General features: G+C 44.4%; 1 protein-coding gene and 1 long non-coding RNA gene across 2 annotated transcripts in view; both read right to left on the reverse strand.

The window, feature by feature from the left end:
• Window positions 1–22482, reverse strand: part of LOC307204003 — a 93421-nt gene that overhangs the window by 6432 nt on the left and 64507 nt on the right. The gene's annotated exons all lie outside the window — the stretch shown is intronic.
• The window catches only part of HEPACAM (hepatic and glial cell adhesion molecule), a 39173-nt gene that overhangs the window by 6188 nt on the left and 10503 nt on the right, over window positions 1–22482 (reverse strand). Inside the window, exons 2-6 of the mRNA XM_079955145.1 lie at window positions 9127–9468; window positions 7600–7881; window positions 5507–5600; window positions 3011–3084; window positions 1448–1518 (exon numbers count right to left, since the gene is read on the reverse strand). Of these exons, the coding sequence (XP_079811271.1) occupies window positions 1448–1518; window positions 3011–3084; window positions 5507–5600; window positions 7600–7881; window positions 9127–9468 (863 nt within the window). The remainder of the gene's footprint in view (window positions 1–1447; window positions 1519–3010; window positions 3085–5506; window positions 5601–7599; window positions 7882–9126; window positions 9469–22482) is intronic.

Genomic DNA, 22482 nt, shown 5'->3' on the forward strand with positions numbered 1-22482 from the left:
ACTAGGACTCTGGGAAGGAAAAGCAGTAACTCAATGAGATATTGAAAAATATCCCCCCCCCCTAGTAATATTATTTATATAGTGGTTAGACCAGGGTGATCCAATATGTGGCCCATGGGCTGCATGCAAAGCACTGGGTTTTGGAAGGAAGAAGAAGAAGAAGAGGAGGAGGAGGAGGAGGAGGAGTAGTTTGGATTTGATATCCCGTTTTATCACTACCCGAAGGAGTCTCAAAGCGGCTAACATTCTCCTTTCCCTTCCTCCCCCACAACAAACACTCTGTGAGGTGAGTGGGGCTGAGAGACTTCAGAGAAGTGTGACTAGCCCAAGGTCACCCAGCAGCTGCATGTGAAGAAGCAGGGACGCGAACCCAGTTCACCAGATTACGAGTCTACCGCTCTTAACCACTACACCACACTGGCATGAGGATGCTGACAGGGTCCTAGAGTCCTCCCGTCTCCTTCCCAAAGCCTAGTTAGCACTTTCCTAGCTTGGGAAAGGAGGCAAGAGGGCTCTAGGACCCTACCAAAGCCTCACGCCTCACTTTGCCAGCTTTGGGAAAGCAGTGCAAGGGCTGGAGGAGGGCATAAAATTTTGGCCTCTCCCCCACCCCCATGCAACATGGCAAGCCATTGCGGAGCCCACAGGTTTTGTGTTAATGCACTTCTGTGACCCACTTTGCAGGAAAAGTTGGTCCGCTTTGACTCAGGCAATGTTACCGCATGCACATGCATAACCATCGAGTGAAATATGTTACTATTATTCCAATTTTGTATGTGGCGCAGCAGCACAGTTTGTGGTCAGCCTGCGTTCAGCACAGTAGACGGCTGTAAAAATTGCTACCAGAAGATGTCGCTCGTGAGTCGTGGGAAAGTAAAGGGCAGCAATTTAGCGAATGGGAAGCCAGTTCCTAAGATTAAGGACACCCTATTCAAAACAGACAGGCATGCCAGAAAGTATACAGAGCTACTATAATATTACGGACAGATGCAGAGCTATCCATGCACTTCAGGCAGGGTAGAGCCCAGAGGACCACGGGCTGTCACTTGTGCAAGAAGAGAGAAATAACACAAATCCCATTTATCAGTAGATATATCAGTTGGTATTTTTTAAAATAAATAAATAAATAACTTGGTTCTCCACACATTCTAATCTCCATTACAAGTCATTACTCTAGTATTTGCATTTATTTATTTTTTTTGTACACATTATTTGGCTGGACAACTATATTGCAAAATTCAGGGAACTGTGAATTTCAACGGACAAATGTGTTTGGGTTTATGTTTCATTTCAGAAAGTGTAAATTAGGTTGGTTCCCCCTTGAAATGTCAACTGAATCAATTTTCTCCCTCGTCGTTACTTAGCATTTTGCCCTTTGGCCTGAAAGTTATTTAATTAGCAGAATACCAGGCTGAAGCATCCCCGAAGCACGACACTTGAAACTTACTTTGTCCTTCAAGATGTACAAAGCAACAGGATTCTTGCGCTCATGTTCTCCACTCCTGGGAACAATCTCCACTGCATTAAAGCGAGAATGGAAATGAGTTATTCCTTTTCAATCAAGTCTGAAAAGGGTTCTGCTATGCGAGTGAGCATGGGAGAAAGAGGCAGGCAGGCAGGCAGGCAGGCAGGCAGAAGAGCCTTGGTAGATTAAACCAAATGTTATTTATTTCGAGATTTGTGTATCCTGTCTTTTTGGACTGAGGAACATTAAGAAGAGCCCTACTGGATCAGACCAAAAGTCCAGCACCTTGGTCCCGACAACGGGCAGCTAAATGCCTTCTCTTATTGCATGTTCCCCAACAATCAGAGGCACACTGTCTCCACTGAGGGAGATCCCATTTTTCAGCTGACATCGCTAAGTCCTTGCTAAGCCTGACCACCACTCCACTTACAAAGCATTGCACACATGAGGCTGTGCAATAGGACAGCGGAGCTCTGATCTTGCTCCAGGAAGGAGCAAGTGGGAACTGAGTGCTTATGTAACAGTAGCAGCAGGCATAGATTGTTAACACCACCTGGGCTGCAAGATGCAGCCTCACTTTAAGGGCCCCATCCTGCACCAGTAATCTCCTGCAGTAATGCAGCAGGAGAGTCTCTGATCTGACCAGGTCTTTGGCACTGATAATGCTTCACCCTCGGGCATCTTGTGGACATGGTTCTGGGGCTGACCCTGCATGCCTTTTCAGCTCCTGAGTCCTCACCCCCTGAAAATCAAGAATATAACTTCTCCACTGGTTGGAGTTGGGGTCTGTGTCCACATTCCTGCTTTAGCCTTTCAGTGTAGGCACCCCATGATCTACGATACAGTGGCACCTTGGTTCTCAAACGTAATCCATTCCGGAAGCCTGTTCCAAAACCAAAGCGTTCCAAAACCAAGGCGCGCTTTCCCATAGAAAGTAATACAAAATGGATTAATCTGTTCCAGACTTCTAAAAACAACCCATACAACAGCAGTTTAACATGGATTTTTCTATCTAACAAGATCATTGATCCATAAAATGAAAGCAATAAACAATGTATTGCAATCACACAATCAATCAGTAGCTGAACTGGGTTCCACACAGTCACAGAAACAAAAAAAGAGCCGCCAAAACAAAAATGCAAAATAAATAGCAAAAACAGACAGAACTCAACTAAACAATCAAAACGGAAGTGTGACACTCAAAATGGAAGTGTGGCACTCAAATCGTGGCGTAACACTCAAAACGGAGCATGTTTGGCTTCCGAAAAAAGTTCGCAAACCGGAACACTTGCTTCTGGGTTTGCAGTGTTTGGGTTCCAAGTTGTTTGAGTACCAAGGCACTTAGAACCAACGTACCACTGTATTTGAAATTGCAAATTTGACCCTTGGCATAACCCCTGGCTCCCAGATCCTGGCTGTTTTCGGACTACTGTCTACAACTTAGCATTGACAACAATAAACCAGGCTCAGCAAATAAAGCACTGCCAGTTCCTGGAAGTCACCAGCCCGAGAGTCAGAATTCAAACACAGAGGTTCACAGTTTACCATCCTGCTTCAACTGTTCTTCATTCTGGTCCACATATTCAGAGGAATTTTGCTTCTCCATTTTCCGTTTGTTTCTAAAACAAATCAAAAAAAGGCATAAAACCATAAGAAAGTGAGAAGAGCCTTCTGGATTAGGCCAATGGCCCATCTGGTCCAGCAGTCTGGGATAGCTCAGTTGTTAGAACCTATGACTCTTAATCTCAGGGTTGTGGGTTTGAGTCCCACATTGGCCAAAATATTTCTGCATTGCAGGGGGTTGGACTAGATGACCCTCGTGGACCCTGCCAACTCTACAGTTCCATGATCCTATTATTCTATCCTGTTCTTACAATGGCCAACCAGATACCTGTGGGAAGCCCACAAGCTGCCCCTGAGCACCACAGTACCTGCAATTCCCAGCAACCATATTCAGAAGCATATTCGTCTGACAGTGGAAACTGAACATAGCTGTTGTGGATGCAAAAGTTTGCATGAGTTTGCTCAGAGGCTCCCTCACAGCCCACTAGGAATGGAAGGGGTCCTGGCAGCCTGCAAATCAACCCCAGATGTGATCCTCTCCTAGCAAAGGAGAGTTGCCCAAAAGCGAATTGAATTGTCACGTTGTGCGGTAAATGCAGGGCGAGAAACAAGTCAGGTAAAACAACCCCAGGCTGCTTTGTTAACACACTGTACTCTTCACAGAACCAGTCCGTGAGCCTCCTCTTTACACCAACTGGGACATAAGGGCCAACTGACATGGGCCACACATCTTTTCCCATCAGGAGCAACAACAACAAAAGCTGCGGAGGGGGGAATGGCCAGAGTGAAATGGGTTAAGAAAACCTCCACCACTCTAGTCTTCTGCTACAGGTGGAAATTTCTGCAGCTACATTTTGTAACGGAAAAAGAAAACTAGGGGGGGGTGCGGGCGGGAAGACTATATACAACCGAGCATCAGTGCTCAAATCAGCTGCCCCAAACTCTCAACATTTTGTGTCAGTTACTGTTTGCCGATCAGAAGGTCGGCGGTTCGAATCCCTACGACGGGGTGAGCTCCCATTGCTCGGTCCCTGCTCCTGCCAACCTAGCAGTTTGAAAGCACCTCAAAGTGCAAGTAGATAAATAGGTACCGCTCCGGCGGGAAGGTAAACGGCATTTCTGTGTAATGTTCTGGTTCACCAGAAGCTGCTTAGTCATGCTGGCCATATGACCCGGAAGCTGTATGCCAGTTCCCTTGGCCAATAAAGCGAGATGAGCGCCGCAACCCCAGAGTTGTCCGCGACTGGACCTAATGGTCAGGGGTCCCTTTACCTTTTACCTTACTGTTTTTAAGAAGACGATGGAGAGGCATCATCACATAAAAACTGCTGGAGCTCAGGGGTGGGGGGGGGCATAATTTGAGCACTGGCAAATGTCCTGGGTACATGTGCCCTCAAACACAGCTGTTCATACAAGCTGTAAGGAGTTTGCCAATGATAAGAGGACCAGTGGCTTGTAAGGACACTGTTTTAGCCAAGGCTGACTCAAATGCAACAAGCCCTCCATAGCACCAGTTAGGTAGCTTGCTCTAAACTACAATTTTCAACCACCTGCACTATACATTTAATGCAGTATGGTATGTTAAGGGTGCTGAGAGTACTTAGGAGACTCCCTGTTCACCCTCACAGAGCTACGATTCCCACAGCAGTTTAAGAATCCCTTTTCCCAGAGAACTTTGAGAATTGTAGCTCTCAGTCGAACTCTCATTTCATTTCACTTTTAATTTGTGCACCTTCTTTCTATACAAACAAACAACAACAAAATCACATACCTTATAACGATCTGATCCAATTCAAAAATGCCATAATAAAAACATCACTTTAAAATAAGTGGCGCTGTGGGTAAAAGCCTCAGCGCCTAGGGCTTGCCGATCGAAAGGTCGGCAGTTCGAATCCCGGCGGCGGGGTGCGCTCCCGCTGCTCGGTCCCAGCGCCTGCCAACCTAGCAGTTCGAAAGCACCCCCGGGTGCAAGTAGATAAATAGGGACCGCTTATTGGCGGGAAGGTAAACGGCGTTTCTGTGTGCTGCGCTGGCTCGCCAGATGCAGCTTTGTCACGCTGGCCACGTGACCCGGAAGTGTCTCCGGACAGCGCTGGCCCCTGGCCTCTTAAGTGAGATGGGCGCACAACCCCAGAGTCTGTCAAGACTGGCCCGCACGGGCAGGGGTACCTTTACCTTTATTTTAAAATAAGCAACTTATATCAAATAAAGTAATATTCAATAATCCATTACAATATAATCAGCACCCTCAGGAAACCACAGTTCCCAGGATTCTCTGGGGGGAGCCATGATGGTTTTAAACAGTACGATGCTGCTTTAAACATGTAGTGCAGCTGCGGCCTTTGTTACAGAGAGAGAATGCTACACAAATCTTTGGGGAGGGGGCACAGGGAACCCTGTTGATGTTGATTTACCCCAAATAAACACAGAACATTTCGTTCAGGTTATAAAACACACATATAATTTTAAACGTCATACTTCTTGGATGGTTTCCAACAGGCGCAGACGGTCACTAAGGTAACCAGAAGGAAAATTCCCCCGGTCGAAAGGATTATATAGAGGGAGCTCCTTCCTATGGAGACACAAAAGACAAGGCAGATGTTAGGGCAAGTTTCACCTATTTTGCTGGAGACCTGAACTGCAAGATTTGGAGATATGCCCATTTCAGCGGATGGCGGTGTTCATGTACTGTTTGGCGCGGAAAGCGCAAACCAGGGAGGTTCATCTTTCTGTCCACATGCAGAGGGTCGCAAGGCCAGCTGACTAGCCCAGCTGGGTCGTCTCCTTCCAGCCGTCCCGCTGCGAAGACCCATCGCCCTCTGCTCTGACACAAATCAGCAACCCAGGCTTCAAAGCCAGGGCACACTATCTCAGCAGATAGAAACTGCGCACACAGGATAGGTGTGAGGCTTGTGGAAGCATACTACAACTACGGATTTATTAATTATAAATCAGGACAAATAAACATGTCGTCTCTCTCTTTGTCTTCTCAGAGAGACAGGGAAAAGCAAAAGCTATACACACAACGGAAGTTCCCAGCAAGCTGTGCTGGTATGTAAACAGACATGTGACATGCAACAGTCCCATGTCTGCAGCTAAAGGTGGAATGGAATTTTCCAACACTTTCAACATGAACTGAGTGGTATTTCTCCCCCACCCCTAGTTATAAGAAGCAGCACATAACACTTATTTTAACAGCGGTGAGAGAGTGTCAACTGCTCTTCCCACATCACTGAGGCAACGGGTCAAAAGGATGGGTAGATACCAAGAGAAAAGGGATTGGTTGTTAACCCTCTCTGGGAATTATAACACTGCAAGGGGAAGAAGGGGCCTCCTAACAACGCCCAGAAACCTTTACAGGTCCCAGGATTCTTTGGAAGAAGACATGGCTCTTTAAAGTGGAATGATACATGCTGCTTTATAAATGTATAGTGCAGATGTCAATTAACTTCAATAGATCTACTCTAGCACTGGATAAAAACCTGAACAAAAAATCTGGAACATCCATAAATTTTTGGAAAGTAATGGACTGTTGGCTTCAGCAAGACCAGGACATTTTCCGCCTTTGTTTCCAGTTCTGCTACATTTATTATTATTATTATTATTATTATTATTATTATTATTATTAATTTTATTTATTTATTTAGTTTTTCAAATTAAAATTTTACAGTCACATATCCAACTTACAATGTAAAAACAAGATTCCAAGGAAGCTCTTGGACTTCCCTCCTCCCCTTTGTGGGTCCTATTCTTAATAATTTCCTCCTGCATCTTTTATGATAATCCAAAATCTTTTGCCTCTCCATTGTGTCCAAAATTCACCATTAAACTACAAGTGAAATTCCAATCCTACTAACTATTTTAACTGTTTGCAATGGTTTTTAAGTTACAGTGGTGCCTCGCAAGATGAAAAGAATCCGTTCCGCGATTCTCTTCGTCTAGCGGTTTTTTCGTCTTGCAAAGCAACCAAATTAGCGGCTTAGCGGCTTAGCGCTATTAGCGGCTTAGCGGCTATTAGCGGCTTAGCGGCAAAGTGGCTAAGCGGCTATTAGCGGATATTAGCGGCTATTAGCGGCTTAGAAAAAGGGAGAAAAAAGCGAAAAAAATCGCAAGACTCGCAAGACGTTTTCGTCTTGCGAAGCAAGCCCATAGGGAAATTCATCTTGCTAAGCGCCTCGAAAAATGGAAAACCCTTTCGTCTAGCGGGTTTTTCGTCTTGCGAGGCATTCGTCTTGCGGGGCACCACTGTAAGTTATAAATTTCTCCCATTCCTTATTAAAATTTTGGACTTCCTGGTTTCTGATTCTTCCAGTCATTTGGGCCATTTTGGCATAATCCATCAACTTGATGTGCCATTCTTCTCTGGTAGGGACTTTATCTTCTTTCCATCTCTGGGCCAATAACATCTGTGCAGCCGTGGTCACATGCATAAACAGTTTTTTCTGCTCCCACCTAGAATTCCTAAAAGGAAGGCTTTGGGTTTTTTCACATGACAAGGTATATAATAATTAAGGCAGACCCAGTCTCTGGTTGTCCCTTCTGTTCACGGTATCTGCGTTGACCATACTCACTGTACACGGTAAGTTTTATGGGGATGCTGCGCCCGTTGCTGATGGGGTTTTCCACCAAACAACTGTAGGTGTCATCGTCAGACATCAGGACTCTGGTGATGGTCAGCACCTTCTGGTCATGGGAGAGGATCAGCCGGGAGTCATTGCTGAGGGGCTTGCTGTCCTTCAGCCATGTATAGCTGGGCTTGGTGCCATTTTCATGGGAGCAGTTCAGAGTGAAATATTCGCTGAGCTCCAGCACAGTGGAAGAGGCCAGGGCCACATGAGGCTTTGAAATTGGAACTAGGAAGACAAAGACAAAACAAGCAAAGATTAACAGTAAAGAGGAAAGTGAAGAAAATGATAAAACTATGGAGCTGAAAAAGCCCTAGCTCTGATTGAGGCCAGCCTAACCTCCTTTTGGCCCGGGACATCCAAGATGTTTTTGTTTGAAGACCGTAAGGTCCTCCATGGGACATACCAGGAGAGGTGGTCCCGTGGAAAGCAGTGGAGTTATAGGAGAGGGCTAAATGGCAAGCAAGGCAAGCCTAGAGAAAAGAAAAGAGCATTTGTCACATGATGGCAGTTATGCTTTGACAATGACACTGAAATCCAAGCCAGCTGGCATGAGACAATGCAGCACAGTGTCTCCAAGCTCTCCACTGGATTTGAACTTACAGGGTATATACAGGAGTAGATTTCATTTATAGTAGCAACTGCGGACGATGTTTTGCAAAAGGTTTTCAGCAAGGCCCAAGCTTGGCATGAGGGAAAAACTTTTTTATACCCAATTCATGTTTGAAAGTGAACCAACCTGATTCTCATTTTCTGAAACGGGATGTGAACCGAAACTCAGCCATCCCTCTGAAATTCACACTTCTCTGAATTTTGAAATGCAGTTCTGCAGCCCAGTAAGTCATGCAACAATGCGCACACACCAGAGTAAAGTTTGTATATAAATTAGTGAAAATAACATACAAAAACAGTGTGCAATAATTAGGGGGGAAATGCTTTGCACAATTGTGCAGATTAGGCAACATTGCATTTAAAAATGTATGTATTAAGAGAAATTTGCACTGAAATGCTGCTGATTCTCTCTCTCTCTCTCTCTCTCTCTCCATGCAAATTGGTGGGGAAATGAATTTTAATATGTGGAAAAGGAGGAACTGAAATTGACAGATTTGCCCATTCCTAGTCCAAACCATGTGTTATTATATGTTGAAGCTGCATAAAAGTCTCTTTTCCCACACCAAGAGAATAAATAAATACAGTGGTACCTCGGGTTACATACGCTTCAGGTTACCTATGCTTCAGGTTACAGACTCTGCTAACCCAGAAATAGTACCTCGGGTTAAGAACTTTGCTTCAGGATGAGAACAGAAATTGTGCTCTGGTGGGGCGGCAGCAGCAGGAGGCCCCATTAGCTAAAGTGGTGCTTCAGGTTAAGAACGGACCTCCGGAATGAATTAAGTACTTAACCCGAGGTACCACTGTACCTTTAACTATTGAACTTTATTAAAAAGTTCATTTTTTCTAAGGCTCACTTACCATCCACTGTAAGGTTGATGTTCATCTCCCCTGTAAAAGTGTCATCCGTAATGGAGATTTCCACTTCATACGTCCCCTCGTCAGAGAGCTGCAGCTCGTTGATCAGCAAGGAGCCATTCTCAAAGATTCTAATCCGGTCCCTGTACTCCGGGCGCAGGTTACCAATGATCCCGGTGCCGATGGACTGGACCACTGTCACAGCCTTGTCACGCTTCACTTGCCATTTGATCACGGGTTTGTCGCGGCTGGTGCTGGTGTATTTCACGGAGAGCAGGGCGGACTTGCCAACAGTACCGTGGATTAACAGCACCGGGCTGGTGATATTGACTCCTTCCAGCAGATCTAGCAAGAAGAAGAAGTAAAGGACACTCAGCATTAGCATTAAGGGGTAGAGATCATTTGAAGGAGGTAGTATGAGTATGGCTCTCTGGTGCTGGAAAAGGCAGAACCGGAAGCCGTCGGCTCAGCGATAAGTGTCCCTACCAGAGCTACAGGTTAGATAATAATACAGTGGTACCTTGGGTTACCTACGCTTCAGGTTACCTACACTTCAGGTTACCTACACTCCACTAACCCAGAAATAGTACCTCGGGTTAAGAACTTTGCTTCAGGATGAGAAAAGAAATTGTGCTCTGGCAGCGCGGCAGCAGCGGGAGTCCCCATTAGCTAAAGTGGTGCTTCAGGTTAAGAACAGTTTCAGGACCTCCGGAACAAATTAAGTACATAACCAGAAGTACCACTGTAACAACAACAACAACAACAACTTTATTTATATCCCGCCCTCCCCAGCCGAAGCCGGGCTCAGAGCGGCTAACAATAATAAAATTAACACAGCATTCTAAAATCGATTCATTCTAAAATCAATTCAAAATCAAATTAATGGCAACCATTGGGCTAGAGTTCTGTGAAGAATTACCAAAGGAAGGGGTCAGGTTGTGCCTTGGCCAAAGGCCTGGTGGAACAGCTCTGTCTTGCGGGCCCTGTGGAAAGATGCCAAGTCCTGCAGGGCCCTAGATCAGGTGGGGTGCCTCCATATTTTTTTAAATATGCAAATATAACCGAATGGGGTAGAGCCTGAGACCTCATCAGCTGAGGTTAACAATAGAAATATCCCATTAATTCTGGAGTGGATGTGATCATAATAATATCCAATGACATATTTACTTCAGCCCCCCGTAATGAGACCTTCCTCTCCACCCACAAAGAGGGAGGTCTGCAATATCCTATGGCTCTATGGGTGCCACCCTGAACCCTCGGATTGCACCTTTAAACAGTATTTATTTTTATTTATCACATATATCAGTGCTTTTTGTGACAGTATTCACTACTATAGAGTCCCTCCAACTTTTTAATAAAGATTTTTACTGCCCATAGTAGAAGTGATCTTGTGCTGGCATCCATGGCACTTCATTGTATGTCCAAGGAACTCAAGGTGGCGTTCATGGTCCCCCCCCCCCATTTTTTCACAACAACCCTGTGAGGTAGGTGAGGCTAAGAGGCAGTGATCTACCCAACAGCACCCAGTGAGATTCAAGGCTGAGTGACGATTTCAAATGAGATCCTAGTTTGACACTCTAAGGGTGGATCTACACAAAGGAGGGGAAACGCTATGAATATGTCTTAAATTAAATCGTTATAACAAAAGGGGGGAAACCGTATGTAAAATCGCATAGAAAAGTTTCGTGCTCTACAGCGCCATCTGGTGTTCCATGTTTATAACACATTTAAAACGCTATTTTTTTATTCATATTCCTGGGTCCTAAGTCTGTTCTAACTACACCACACTGGCAAACTATTAAGTACTAAGCATTACTATGATTAATCAGTGGTGTCCAAACTTTTTTCAAAGAGGTCCAGATCTGATGAAGAGAAGGACTGAGAGCTTTTTTTAGGGTTGAAGTTGTTGAGGTATTTTTAGGATTTTACCTCAGGAAATAAACTGCCACAGGGGCTGGATTAAACCCACTGATGGGCTGGATTAGGCCCCCTGAAATGGACATGCCTGGATTAGATGATCAAGTCTCTTGATGACCAACAGCAAACGATTACAACAAAAATAAAGATGATATTGGTTTTTCAAAAACAACAACACACTTTTAATCGTCTAAATATTGGATTGAATTGACAAGTATAAGCAGCGGAGGCTGGACTGTGCTTGTAAGGACAGGACACAGTTAATTCACTGTGTCTGAGTACAGCACAGCAGTCAAGCAGTTAATGCCCCCAGCCCTGGCTTTCAATGGCACGAGGCAAGGCGGATGGTGATCTAGGCCTCACAATGGTTAACCTGGAAACAACCTCAAATCCTTGCCCTGACATTTCACTGGGACCCAGGCAAGACAGCGGAGGGAGGAACAGCTCGCATGCCCTTTCCTCTCCTTAGCACCCAGAAGAGCAAGAATGTCTGAAGGACTGCTATGCCTTCACGTTGTTGATTCAGAAATGTGCTCCTGTGCATAGGAATGAACTCATCGGCATTTGGGCTAACGCCGGGGTGGTGCTGAAAAAACAAAGGAGAGTGCAGAAAGAAAGGTTTCAGTTTGCAAAAGGAGAAACCGATGCCAAAAAGGGGTGAAACTTTTTATTTTATTTTTTTTAATGTATTGATAAAGCAAGAAAAAACAAAAAACACAAATACCAAATTACACACAGGAATAACCATAGACATAATTTTCTTAACAAACAATGAAACATATATTGGTCTTAACACTAAAACCCAACCTCCCATCTATTCCATATTTTGATTTCATATTGCCAATACACACATTTATCATAATTAAACTCAAAAAGGGGTGAAACTTAATCAGAAGCAAGGGTGTAGAATCTCAGGTTGGAGGGCGCGGGGAATGTGGCCCCACAATACTCATTATGCAGCCCCACATCCTCTCCACAAGCCATACCCACTCTTCACAGGTCATGAGCTCAACTACCCCTGCTTTTTACCCATGCTCTCCTTGAGTATTTTTGCCTGGCAGGAAAGTGTGCTTGAATTCTGACAATGCTTGCTTGCCTGGATAGATAAGGAGATAGATAAGGAACTATGTGTGTATAGCAGGCAAGGGGAACATCCCCTCCAACATTTCTCCAATGAAAATAGGGGTGTCCTACTCCATAATATGAATATCTATACATCGGACTGGGTTGCTACATAATAAAACATTTAAAAACCCTTCCCTATACAGTGGTACGTCGGGTTAAGTACCTAATTCATTCCGGAGGTCCGTTCTTAACCTGAAACTGTTCTTAACCTGAAGCACCACTTTAACTAATGGGGCCTCCCACTGCCGCCACGCCGCCGGAGCACGATTTCTGTTCTCATCCTGAAGCAAAGTTCTTAACCTGAAGCACTATTTCTGGGTTAGCAGAGTGTGTAACCTGAAGCGTATGTAACCTGAGGTACCACTGTACAGGGCTGCCTTCAGATGTCTTCCAAAAGTTGCATTACAGTGGTACCTCAGTTTACAGATGCTTCAGGTTACAGATGCTTCAGGTTACAGACTCCGCTAACCCAGAAATATCAATCCAAAGGTCTTTTCGCTGCTGGCAGCCTCCATCTTCACTCAGTTCCAATGAAATATATATGGTTTATTGTACATATATTTACACCTAGGTCTTGTCCAGAAAGAGTTCAGAGCATTACATCTCCAGAGGGGCTTGTTCCCAAAGCAGCATTGGAGTCTGAAACATCCTGCCTGCCATCTCTGTGACTCTGCCCCAGCCTGCCAAGGTGGTTCTGGCCTTCATGGCTGCTCATGGAGTTCTGCCCGCTTCCTTTCCGCTTCACAAAAAAAAAAAGCCCTGCTCCAGGTAACTCCTTTCCATCTATCTGCTCATTCCTCTTATCCAGACCTCTGTTTTCCTAAAGGACATATTTTTCCTGTGTGATATCACGCTTCCCCATCACCTTGGCAGCCTCATCCCAGCACCAACACAGCCTCCTGCCTGGTTGATGGTTAATGACTTGCTTCCAGCACCTTTTGTCATTCTTAGTGACTTCTATCTCAGGTGAAGCCCTGGTCTGGGGGGGGGGGGGAGCTTAGCTGTATTTTTCACCTGCCTGGCACCTTCCCTTCAAAACTCCAAGTATTATCTGAACAGAAATCTTTATGGATTTCTAACATTCGCTCCCAGATGACCCCAGATCTGTAACAGTACAAAGGTAAAATTTACACTTAGGTAGAATTTAGTTTTTCTGCCTCTAGCCCCACATGTCACTAACATGCATGTGGCCCTTGGAAGTCTGCCCAGGCCCTTGGGTGCTTTCCTTCTTTTTCGTTTCAACATTGGATGGAAACCAAATTAGTTGACTCTTCTTGCCGTTGCTTCTGGCTCCACCTATGGTTAGCCTCCCTGCCTTACCTGCCCTACCAGGCCCAATGGGCACCAGCCACCACTGAGGTTCAGTGAATGCAACCAGGGGCAAAAGAGGACACAGCAGATGCTCAGCATCAGACGAGCTGCTTCCAAAATGGCTTCAGCCTGCAGCCTGGGTGCTGAGGTCAAAACAAAACCAGTATTGATATGCAGTGGAGGGGAACATGAATCATCCGGGTGACAATTAACTGCTAGATTAGGAGCTGCGAGCAGAAGCACAAGAAAGAGCTTAAACAAGTCCTGAAGTCATGAGATCTATTAGTATGCAAACCTCTCTCTCGCTCTCTCTTTCCCTTTGCCTGATGCAAACAGAAGGGGAAACCCAGGGCTTTTTACCAGCCACAACTTGCCAAAACTCAGTTCCGGCACCTCCTACAGTTAAAAGAATTGGGAAGCAGGAGATGGTAGCAGGTCAGCCCTAGTATTAGGCAGAGGGAGGTGGTTAACTCAGGTGGCATATGCTGGTTGGTATGGCAGCCATTCCTCCTGAGTCTCCTAAGATAGGATACCCTGCACCCTGAAAGCTAGCCTGCTGTCGTTGGATGTGGTGGAAGGGCTTTCTGTTCCCAGTATTGAAGTAAGGTCCCATCTGCACTATACATTTAAACCAATATCATACCACTTTAACACTTACGGCTTCCTCCAAAGCATCCTGAGGACTGCAGTTAATTAAGGGTGTGGTTAGAGTTGTATGTGTGGGAATGTTCAGGGATGCAGGAGAGGATATATTGTGAGATTATATCCTTATCCAACTTGTGCTAACAAGTTCCCAAAATATCAGCAGAGTTAAGAGACATTCCCCTTTTTAAGTTCGCAACTGTAACTTGTGCTCAGGTTCGCTAGAACCTCTATAATAATTACTCTGGTAATTTCCCCTTTGTTCCCTCTTAAAATAGAAGACACGACACAGTCTTTGTAAAAGTATAAAAGAGTTTACTCATTTTCTGTTCACAATATGAACCCAGAAGGCAGACAGGCTTAAAAATGTAAAATACATTTAGAATCTATCTTTTAAGAAGATAGTCCTTTTCTCCTCTCTTGGCTGGGAGCCAAGAGGGCATGTTGCTTCTTCGAAAGATGAAGAGAAGAGAGAGGCAAGAGAACAAGAGGCAAGAGAGAGATGGCTGCCCTGCACTGTGCTTTTATCATTTACCTGCACAGGTGAGGCCACACCCACCTCTGGTCACATGCGGAGGAAGTCTGTCCCAGGAAGTTTACCTGCTGGCTGGACAGACATCCCTCCCCAAGTCTTAATATGTACACTCTAGGAATGTTGTAATTGACTGTTCCTGTGTTTTACATCCCACAGTATGGAGACCTCTGTTCCCTACACAGAGCAGCAATTTCCAAAGCAATTTAACAGTCCACCTGTCTTTCTCAGGGAACTCTGAGAATTGTAGCTCAGTGAGAGTGGGCAGTGTTAAAAACTCAGATATGTAAGTTAGGCACCAAATGGCTCTTTAAACCAGGGTGACAGTCAACGAAGCAGAATGCCTAGTTGCTATTTTGGGGCCAAGCGGCTCAAAAGTCATTTTTTTCAATACGACTTTTGGGTTCCAGAAATTCATTCTGATTGGGCAGATAAAATATAATGGACAGAACTCTACAGGATGTGTTGCTAGCTGAGGGGTTTTCAGCCAGAAGGAGGAAGGTGTTCATTGTCAGTTCTGGCACCCTTTTTTCTACAAAAATAGCACTGGTTACTAGTGTGTGAAAACATGCACCTCCAAATGATGCAGACATCAGGCTCCATCCTGGTGCCTGGGCAACTTCTTCTCTTGGTCGCAAATGGCCAGTAGCCAGGTGCAAAATGTGCCTGGCACCTGGCTAATTTTGAACGCTGAGAGCGGGTGAAGACTTCTTAATCCTTCCTGCCATTTCTTTGCTCCCCACTCCCAAGTGAGTTGGAATGCAATTGGCAGAAACATTTGCACTATACAGTGATACCTCGGGTTAAGTACTTAATTCGTTCCGGAGGTCTGTTCTTAACCTGAAACTGTTCTTAACCTGAAGCACCACTTTAGCTAATGGGGCCTCCTGCTGCCGCCCTGCAATTTCTGTTCTCATCCTGAAGCAAAGTTCTTAACCCGAGGTACTATTTCTGGGTTAGCGGAGTCTGTAACCTGAAGCATATGTCACCCGAGGTACCACTGTACAATTAATGCAGTATCCTATTGCTTTAAACAGTTTCTCTGCTACCAGGCTCAGCCTTCCAAGGCTGCTTTTCCTTAAAAAGATATAAATCACTGGGTTAAAGAGACACTGAACTCTCCATTCCCTGTCTAATTCGTAACTAGGCAAACACTGGCCCTGTATTCACCTCCCAGCACCATATACAAAGAAAGTGTGAGAACAGAAGCAAAGCCAAGGGAATGTGGTATACTGGGCATCAGGATGTTCTGTAAGGAGGGCTGCCAGGGAACGTCTGCCAAGCAACCATTGTGATCTCTGATCACCTGCAGAGAGCGCATATTTGTTTTGCTTTTGGAGGATGTAGAGATACACCATCAACATGCAGAGCCAGGCAGATTCAGCCAGCCACACACGGTGCTCACATGCCACTGAACTGTTCCACCTCCAATGGCATGCAGTTGGACTAGTTATGGTTGCTTTTGCAGTATCACAGCTGGAGAAAATCACCCACAAATGTCTTCTACAATATGGTGCCGGAGGGCTGATTTGCTTCTTTTTGCCATCACCATGTATTCCATAACCAATTTTTGATGCTTTGTGGTAAAGGACCATCTTGCAGGGCTGGTTTGCCAGGAGAAATCCCCACCCCAGAATCCAGGGACATGGCACACTGGTAGTAGAACAAACCAGAGGTGTGCACTGGATTCAGAAGAATCTCAAGTCAAACTGGGCTGATTTGGAGAGATTCGGGAAGTGGGCTCCATTAGAATCGCTCCAAATTGAATCCGGGTCTTCTTGTGAGTGAAATGGAAACGCAGATTCAAACAGAACTGCAGACGGCATGTCTGCAAAAACTCCAATCTCTCCCCCACCCCCCAGCTTGCATATAAGAAAAACACCAGGATGGGAAGGGAGCCCTTTGTGGCTGACAGATCCTGTTTATAATAAGAAGGAATCACTTTACCTGGGCTTTTGGGAAGAGATGTTCAAGGAATGCAGGGTTGGAGACCCTCTGGCTGGCAAGCCAATCTTGGCCTACAAGGCCATTTCCCGTAAACCACAACAACCCACCTATCGGGTGACATCACTGATGGCACCATCTGATGCACAAGAGGACTCCACCTTGAATTTAAAAGCTTGGTGGGAGAGGTGCCCCAGCTGTTGGGACATCTTTGTAGCTTCCACTTGGCCATTGCTTCACTCATAGGATTCTTGACTTCTGGACCTTGTGCTTGCTATTAGCCTGAATAAATATCTTCTCCTTACTTTCAAACAAGTGCTGCTGGCATTGTGTTTTGGGATGGAAGTGTGACAGATCAACTAGGAAAGTCTCTGGGTGACTTTGGACCAGCCATCACTCTCAGCCTAAATAAGCTCACAGTGTTGCTGTAAGGATTAAACAGGAAGAACAGTCTCCATCGCCTTGAGCTCCTTGGCAGAAAGGTAGGATATAAATGTAATAAATAAGTTAAGGACATAAGAAGAGCCCTGCTTCATCAAAGCAAAGGTTGATCTTTTCCAGAATCACGTTTCCACATTGGCCAATCAGCTGCGGAATCAGGGTTTGAAGGCTCTCTACTCTTATTGCCTGGTAAGGCCTTTCAAAGGCAGGCCTATTGAAATCAATGGAAGAACTCTGTCCTTCTTTTATTGTCGCATGAGATGTTACAGCAAATGTATCCATTTACTTCTGCAAAAGGTCAGAGGATCTATAGACTCTAATGCAATTACCTCTCAATCTTCTTTTTCAGCTGTTAATGCAGCCCCTTCACACTCTGTATTAATGCAGCTTGCGCTCTGAGGAGTCTCTTAGTCTCAGGCACTGGGTTTGTTTTTGTTTTTTTAAAGCTCTTCCCACCCCTATTATGGAAGTATTGGCAGTGGCTATGAAGAAACTGCATTCCGTTTCCCCAGTAGAGCAGGCACAGAGTGTCTGTGGCCAGATCTAATTTATCAGAGTGGACATGATATTTAAACAATGCCATACATTGGTTTCAGTTGTAAATTCTAGCTTTTACTTCCTGGGAAAAAAACAGTTTCCAAGTTCTACCAACCGCATATGTGAGGTAAAAACAAGAAGCTTGAGGGGAGGGATGGTGTCATGAACCTTAAATTAATTACTTAAAATATATTGACTTGGGCCCCAAGGTAACTTAAAGAAGTTCATGGAAGGAATGTTTCCTGTCCTCCTTCCCTACCAGTGCCCAAAGGGCTTCTCTGAAGGGTCAGGGTCCTTCCTGAACAATGGTGGCTATTGGGAGATGGGGGAATTGCCTAAAACTGGGCCTTCCCCCAGCAGCATCCCCAGAGTTAGTTCTCTGCTGAGACAATATATCTTCATCATGTGTAATAGCTGGGAGAACAACAGCCCACGAGGTAGACTGAGAGCTTTCCATGGTCCTGATTTCTGTCCATTAGCAGAACAGGATATACAGAATATCATATTGGGATACAGAAATGCTTCAGAGAAGAGTAAAAATACTTTCCTGACCATGAACAACTAAGTGAACTGCAAGATCTAATAACAAAAGGGAAGTTTATTGTTGCACCATGTCCATGAGGATGGAAATCCAAGACTGTATCCACCAAGAACATGAAGTTCAAATGAAATCCAGCAAATAAGCCAAGCAGACACTCTTGGGTTATATCAAATTAACTTCTATTCAGAGCGAACACATTGAAATTAATGGACCTGAGCAGCATTGGAAATGACATAAGGAGCAAATTCTTATACTGTAACAATGGCAGGAGAAACAGATCAACTGAATGGGTTATCTTCAACAAAATGATACACAGGCTAAACCAATTGAAATAAATGGTATTAAGTTCCTTAAGTCCATTGATTTTAATGGGTCTGGTCTGAGTATGACTGATATAGGGTATTGCCAATTGGAAGACACCTCTAACCGCTACATCTTTACCCAACAGATCAGGAGTTGTGGACACTTTGGGGGCATTTGGAATTTTTAGAAAGTGTCATGGCTGCCAGGCACAAAATGGCTGCTATGGAGGTGTGACTTAACACTAAATGACTGCTAAGTCTTAGAGAGGGGGAAAAGGAGACAGGGCCACAGATTGGTATAGCTATGCCCCCTTCACAGTTGGGAGGGGAGAAATCACCTACATTAGCTATCACTATGCTTGCTCACAGACAGAAGCTCTTTGCACATCTCATCTTTTCTGAATGGATGGAAGATGGGTGGCCAGTCCTGACATCCAATGAAATATGGGCATATTGAAAGGGAAGTATTAAATGCAGGAGAGGCTGAGCCAGTGCAAGCAAACAAATATACAGATATCCTTCTTCCCTGATATTGCCTATTGCATTTGCTCAACTGAAGAATGCACATTATTTGCTTTCACATTCCAGATGAACTTACAGAAGAATGACAATGAACCTAATTTAGGGAATTACAGGGAACCAGGCAGAGGGCCTTCTGAGTGGTACCTGCCCTGTGGAACACCCTCCCACCAGATGTCAAAGAGAAAAATAACTATCAAACTTTTAGACGATATCTAAAGGCAGCCCTGTTTAGGGAAGCTTTTAATGTTTAATAGGTTACTGTATTTTAGTGTTTGTTGGAAGCTGCCCAGAGTGGCTGGGGAAACCCAGCCAGATGGGTGGGGTATAAATAATAAATTATTATTATTATTATTATTATTATTATTATTATTTATTAGGGCTGCAGAATCCTAGTCATTCCATATACGGTGGTACCTCAGGTTAAGAACTTAATTCGTTCTGGAGGTCCGTTCTTAACCTGAAACTGTTCTTAACCAGAAGCACCACTTTAGCTAATGGGGCCTCCCTCTGCTGCTGTGCCGCCACCGCCGCCACACGATTTCTGTTCTCATCCTGAAGCAAAGTTCTTAACCCGAGGTACTATTTCTGGGTTAGCTGAGTCTGTAACCTGAAGCGTCTGTAACCCGAGGTACCACTGTATCTTACAGCTGTCCCCACATGACCATATCGCTGCCCCCAAGCAATCAGGGAAGCCGAAAGAGGATACCCTGCTAAGAAAATACTGAGGCAGAATAACCCACATGGCACACTTTTAAACAACATATCAACACCACTGATAGCTACTGAATATAGCCAAGACAAACCAGAACATGCATTCAAACCCTAGAGAAAAACATTCATTTCAAAGTGGCCTAGTCTGGAAAACGTTGCTGTTTCAGATTACCAAAAGGTTATGAACACTTCTGTAATCTGTATCTGAAGAAATGTGCATGCACAAGAAAGCTTATACCAAGAAATAACTTAGTTGGTCTCTAAGGGGCTACTGGACATTTTTTTATATATATTTCAACTGCATCAGACCAACCCGACTACCTACCTGAATCTGTAATCTATGCAGTTTGCATTCAAAACTACCCAACTAATACATTCAGAGCTACCACTTGATGGAGAAAAGACACAGTGGAAACCAGCTACTGTACAATGAAAACAAATGAAACACCCAGTTCATATTCTTTAGAGACTAAACATGGAACGCTTAACAGAACTGACATTTTCTTCCTATTCCAGAGAAGCTACCTTTGCTAAATGCAAAAATAATATCTGCACACCCAGATCCATTTACAGTCATACCTCGGGTATGGGTATGACGCTTCAGGTTGCGCATTTTGGGGTTGAGCACTGCGCCCAACCCGGAAGTACCGGAATGGGTTACTTCCGGGTTTCAGCACTCGCGCATGTGCAGAAGTGCTAAATCACACTTTGCGCATGCACAGAAGCACCAAATCAGGACCCACATGTGTGCAGATGCGGCGCTGCGGGTTGCAAACATGCCTCCCGCACAGATCACGTCCTGAGAATCCACTGTAATGATCTTCCAGAATGTCTGTGTTTTGGCGTGGCATCAAATCACATACCAGTAAATTCAGGTTGCACAACTAGAGCTGATTAGGTGTCATGCAACAAATCCACTTCCTCAAAAGATCAGACTTTTTCGTGATTAGGAAAGTGAAGGGGAAAGTGCATCAGTCGCAGCAGCTGCCCAAAGGCGCCAGATGCTGGTGCGAATCCTGCTTCAACCCCTTATGATGGTGATGAGGGAAGAATTGTCTGGGTGGTCTTGCCTCACACAGCAGGTGGGTTAGACTAGATGTTTCTTTTGGGGAACTCTTCCACTGCTTGGATACCGGGAAGAGAATCCGATGTATTATTTCCTTTAAACCGAGGGAGTGAGGGAATAAGTGTTGGCAAACTATTTAGGATGACTGTTTTGGAAGGCTGGCTTCTTCTTTCAGTACATTTTGTATCCTGAGCCTAGTAACTCCCTGCAGGAAGAGGGGAGGTGGGGGCAGGCTGGTCTCCTAGGCACCAGCTCCAGCTTATGGGGGGCAGAAATGAGACTGCCAGGAGCCGAGGACAAAGCTTGTGGTTGTTGGGCTTTAGTTCCTTCCTGGCCCAAGTTTAAAAGCCTGCAGTGTAAGGAAGATCAGCATTTGTGATTCACTAGGCTGCATCAAGGACCTGGCAAATGTAATAATCAGCAGCTGGACAAAGGCAGCAGAGACAGCTGAGTCTCCCCAGACCACCGATAGCGGCACTTCTTTTTTAAAAAAAATAATAATAATATTTTCCAACAATAATACCTTTTCCAACAATTTAAACACTACAAAGAATAAAAACCATACAATACAATACAATACAATACAAAAAAACAAACAAAAAAACTATACATTACACTAACAGAACACTAACATTAAACTAACAAAACAAAACAAACACAATTTAAAACACATCAAATAATTTCAATATCTTATCTTTCATTCCCTTATTTCCGCGACTTCCTCACACCTCCCTGTCTGTATTCCACTTCTATTAATTTTTTCAGCAATTCCTTTCCATCTTCCTCTATTTTTAATCCTATAATTATCTAAACACATTCTAACCTTATTTTCCCTTTAATACTCTATTAATCTATTTATCCTTAATTCCTTATAACATTTCTACTAAAGCCATATAACTTCATTCCAACATTTTTCTAACATTCATTAATTTTACAGTATTTCTGTAAATAGTCTTTAAACTTTTTCCAGTCTTCTTCCACCGACTCTTCTCCCTGGTCTCGGACTCTGCCAGTCATTTCCGCCAATTCCATGTAGTCCATCAATTTCATCTGCCATTCTTCCCGGGTGGGTAGATCTTGTGTCTTCCAATATTTTGCGATGAGTATTCTTGCTGCTGTTGTTGCATACATAAAAAATGTTCTATCCTTCTTTGGCACCAGTTGGCCGACCATGCCCAGGAGAAAGGCCTCTGGTTTCTTCAGGAAGGTATATTTAAATACCTTTTTCATTTTGTTATAAATCATCTCCCAGAATGTCTTAATCCTTGGGCATGTCCACCAAAGGTGAAAGAATGTACTTTCAATCTCATTACATTTCCAACATTTATTTTCGGGCAAATGGTAAATTTTTGCAAGCTTGACTGGTGTCATGTACCACCTGTAAATCATTTTCATTAAGTTTTCTCTTAGGGCATTACATGCCGTAAATTTCATACCTGTGGTCCATAACTCTTCCCAGTCAGCCATCATTATGTTATGTCCAACATCTTGTGCCCATTTAATCATAACTGATTTCACCATTTCATCCTGAGTGTTCCATCTCAGCAACAAGTTATACATTCTTGACCCCCGATAGCGGCACTTCTTTTTTTCTTGCCTGGCACAGCCTGAGCAAACCCCAGAAGAGACCTTCATTATGGCCTTCTCCTTAGAAACGCACCTGATTTGTTTTGCTTTTTTCTTTTATCCCCCATTTTCAGCGTGGGAGGCAATTGTACATTTTTGGACTCTCGGGGCCACTTAACGCACCGTCTCGGACCCTCAAGTT

This window comes from Podarcis cretensis (assembly GCF_951804945.1).
Source record: "Podarcis cretensis genome assembly, chromosome: 15".
Lineage (NCBI taxonomy): Eukaryota > Metazoa > Chordata > Lepidosauria > Squamata > Lacertidae > Podarcis > Podarcis cretensis.